The sequence below is a fragment of the Pinus tabuliformis genome, chromosome 5_1, assembly GCF_031772625.1.
Source record: "Pinus tabuliformis cultivar Carrire ecotype Pingquan chromosome 5_1, CPIR1, whole genome shotgun sequence".
Taxonomy (NCBI): Eukaryota; Viridiplantae; Streptophyta; class Pinopsida; order Pinales; family Pinaceae; genus Pinus; species Pinus tabuliformis.
The window spans coordinates 536,356,996-536,360,176 of record NC_142305.1 but is presented as its reverse complement, the minus strand read 5'-3'; the positions used below and the strand labels follow the sequence as shown (position 1 = coordinate 536,360,176).

The 3,181-nt window shown below is 35.3% G+C and overlaps 1 protein-coding gene across 1 annotated transcript; it reads left to right on the top strand.

Annotated features, from left to right (window-relative positions):
- Positions 1 to 1,010: 1,010 nt before the first annotated feature.
- Positions 1,011 to 1,789, top strand: LOC149165917 (protein VACUOLELESS GAMETOPHYTES-like). Its single transcript, XM_089429975.1, has one exon. It carries the CDS (start codon positions 1,011 to 1,013, stop codon positions 1,638 to 1,640), a length of 630 nt encoding a protein of 209 aa, XP_089286101.1. The 3' UTR covers positions 1,641 to 1,789.
- Positions 1,790 to 3,181: the final 1,392 nt, after the last annotated feature.

The following is a 3,181-nucleotide window of genomic DNA, read 5'->3' as shown; positions in this document are numbered from 1 at the left end:
TCATAGTTGTGGACCAGACCCTCACATAAGGCTGTCTAATTTGATCTTCTCTAAACCCATATGATTCTCCGTTAAAATGATATAGTGTTGCACAATCTTCTTTATACAATTTCTTTAAAAGTATAAACTTATTTCTCTAAGACTGACTAATTTTCCTTGACTCCATTGTTATGGTCTGATGATATGTGCATAAATGGAGCTCTTCCCACTGTCAACACAAATGGCAATTGCAGAACCTGTTTGTATCCTCCTACATGTATGCAATGGAAAATGTATGATGCACGTTATGCATCATATTAACTTTATAATAATCGACATGGGACGATACTGATAAAGTTCAGTAATCAACTTTATTAGTGAGCCTCTTAGGTTTTTTTTGTCTAGTAATCAACTTTCTCACTGAATAATTGTAAAGGGCAAGCGGGTGTTCAATGCGAAATTCTCAGGTTCCCTGAAGAAGACATACCGGTCCCCAGCATCTGATCCCGCGAACGCATCTCGTCGTGTTAAAGTTGAGTAATAGTTGTAAATGGGACGATATTTGATAAAATTTGAGTAATCAACTTCATTCCTGAATAGTTGTAAGTGGCAGATGCGTGTTCAAAGCGAAATTCTCAGGTTCCCTGAAGAAGACATACCGGTCCCCAGCATCTTACCACGAATGCATCTCGTCCCTTTATATAGCTGCAATTAGGAGAGGCCTCTTCGTCGCTTCATAAACCATCCTGCAACTGGACTTCAATATATTACTTTTTGCAATACAATATCTGCGGTGTTGATCTCACAGCTTCTCTGATCGTAGTTTCTCCCCCACGATTCTTGATTTTTATGTTCGGAGATTTTTTTTTATTTCTTTCTGTGTCCGATCTGTTGTTCATAGTCGCTTTATATCATTTTTACCTAGTGTTATATATGGAGATTCACCAAATATGATATATATTTTTTATTTACTTCTACTCGAGGTAGATCGAGATTTTCTTATTTTTTTCCAATCTGCTAGAAATTGCAGCATGGCGGAGAATGAACAGGGGACTAGAAGATTGGAGATTCAACATTTCAGCCATAAGGAGCACCCACTGCGCTTCGTGTATCGTTCCGGCTACATATGCGATGGCTGCGGCGAAGCCGGTTATGGTTTCAGATACCAGTGCAGTCTCTGCAACTTCGACTTGCACGAATCCTGCGCCCGAGCTCCCAAGTCCAAGAGGCATTCCTGTCATCCCCAGCATCTTCTAAAGTTCAGGGAGAAGCCGTTTTCACCCAATGTCGTTTGCGACGTTTGCAGAGAGAAAATATCAGGGTTTTCTTATGAGTGTCGTGGCTGTAACATCGACCTTCACCCATCGTGTGCAAAGTTGCCTTTTTCGCTGCAGCATCCTTTGCATCCACACCACAAGCTTCAACTCGTGCCTTGTAACAGTACTCGATATTCATGTAATGTATGTGGACGAGGTTTTCCTCCTCAGGGGATGCGCTATCGCTGCTGCGACGGCGACGACTCTACACCGTCTGACTTCATCTTACACATTTCATGCGCTAAACGACCTGTCGATCCGCTGGAAGAGATAAGAATGCAGTCGATATCGCCACTCGAGGTGCCCAGGGGCAATGTGTTAAGTTTAGATTGCGTAGTACAGTAAAACAAAATGTTGCAGCAGTGGTTATATCCTGCCCTGCCCTTTAGACATTTGAAAGTATTATGCCTTATGCATGAAAGTTTATGTTAACCTTGTTTCATGCTTATGCATAAGTTTTATGTTAACATAGGTTTAGGACAGGTTGTTGAAAATCCAAGTTCATTTCCAAAATCTATGTATAGGAAGGCCTTTTTGTATTAGTGGTTTTTTCTCTGTACTAGCCTCCTCTTTGTATTAGTGGCTGGGAAAATTAATGAAAGATAATTTGGCGATGTTTTTCTTTTTGCGTTGAAATTTGATTGCATCAATCAAAGAGTAATTTGTTTTTTGGTAAGTAATTTGTTTGTTGGTAAGTTTGGTACGATTACATTTTTATCAAATTCAATATATTATTATTTCTAATATATCTTGTTGCAATCAAGAGTTTTTTTGTAAGCTTGTCATGACTATATATTTATCATGTCCAATATATTATCATGTCTAATATATCACCTCAATCTGACACGGAATTGAACTAATGACTTCACATAAATTAGTGCCTTAAAAGAACATCTAATCACTATCTTATCCAAGACTACATAAACCTTATTTCAACATATTAATTGCAATATTATTTTAAAATTTAGTTTAATTTATATTTTAGTTTCATATTAATTTAAATTTGGTTGGCATATTAGTTCATTATTTGGTTTATAATTTTGTTTCTTTTATTTGATTTTTGAATTTCATTTCTTATAAATTTACTTATTTTTTTCATTTTCTTTAATGCTCTTTCCATTTTGTATTTAAATATGTATGTATTTCTTTTTATTATTATAGCTTTCATGTTTGGTATTTAATTATAAGTGTTATTATTTGCCTTCAAATTTCAAGTTATTTTATTGAGGAAGTAGGTTAAGATCTCTTTGCTCATGATGACTTTACAGTTTGTCAAGAGATATAACCTCATAGCTTTAATAGAAGTTGAAAAGTTTTCACTAGATAACATGTGCATTTATCTTGACTCTTTGTTATTTAGATGACTTATCTCCATAATCCACTCCACTAGTTAGAAACACACTAAAGATCTTTCTTGGGTATGGAGAAATGTAACAACTTGGATATCAAACATATATGCAAAATACTATAAAATCAACATGTCTCTTCTCCCCCTCTCCCTTAGGTTTGTGACATTTGTTTTTGGTTTAATCAAATAAAATATTTGTTTCAATTTAACATTTTTATAAGGAAAATTTCAAAATCATTCATTGATCTTTTATTCTAGTTTGTATGTATAGTCTTATTAACATCATAGTATAAAATGGGAATTGAATACATTCATTTCAATTTAGTTATGGGTAATTCATTGTTCTTCCTCTATATCATTCCTAGCCTCCCTTTTCACATTTTTCCTCAAATTTTATGTTGCTTCAATTATTTTTCCCCAAGGCTACTTCCTTTTGAAAGTGGCATATACACAAGGAAGGTACTTGACCCACTTAGGTGGTATTACCCAAGATTTTGATCAAACCCCCCACCTTTCTTATTTAGACCCTTTCACATAC

What these genes read in the sequence shown, in the direction of transcription:
- LOC149165917 (XM_089429975.1), top strand. Translation starts at nt 1,011, where the DNA reads ATGGCGGAGAATGAACAGGGGACTAGAAGATTGGAGATTCAACATTTC.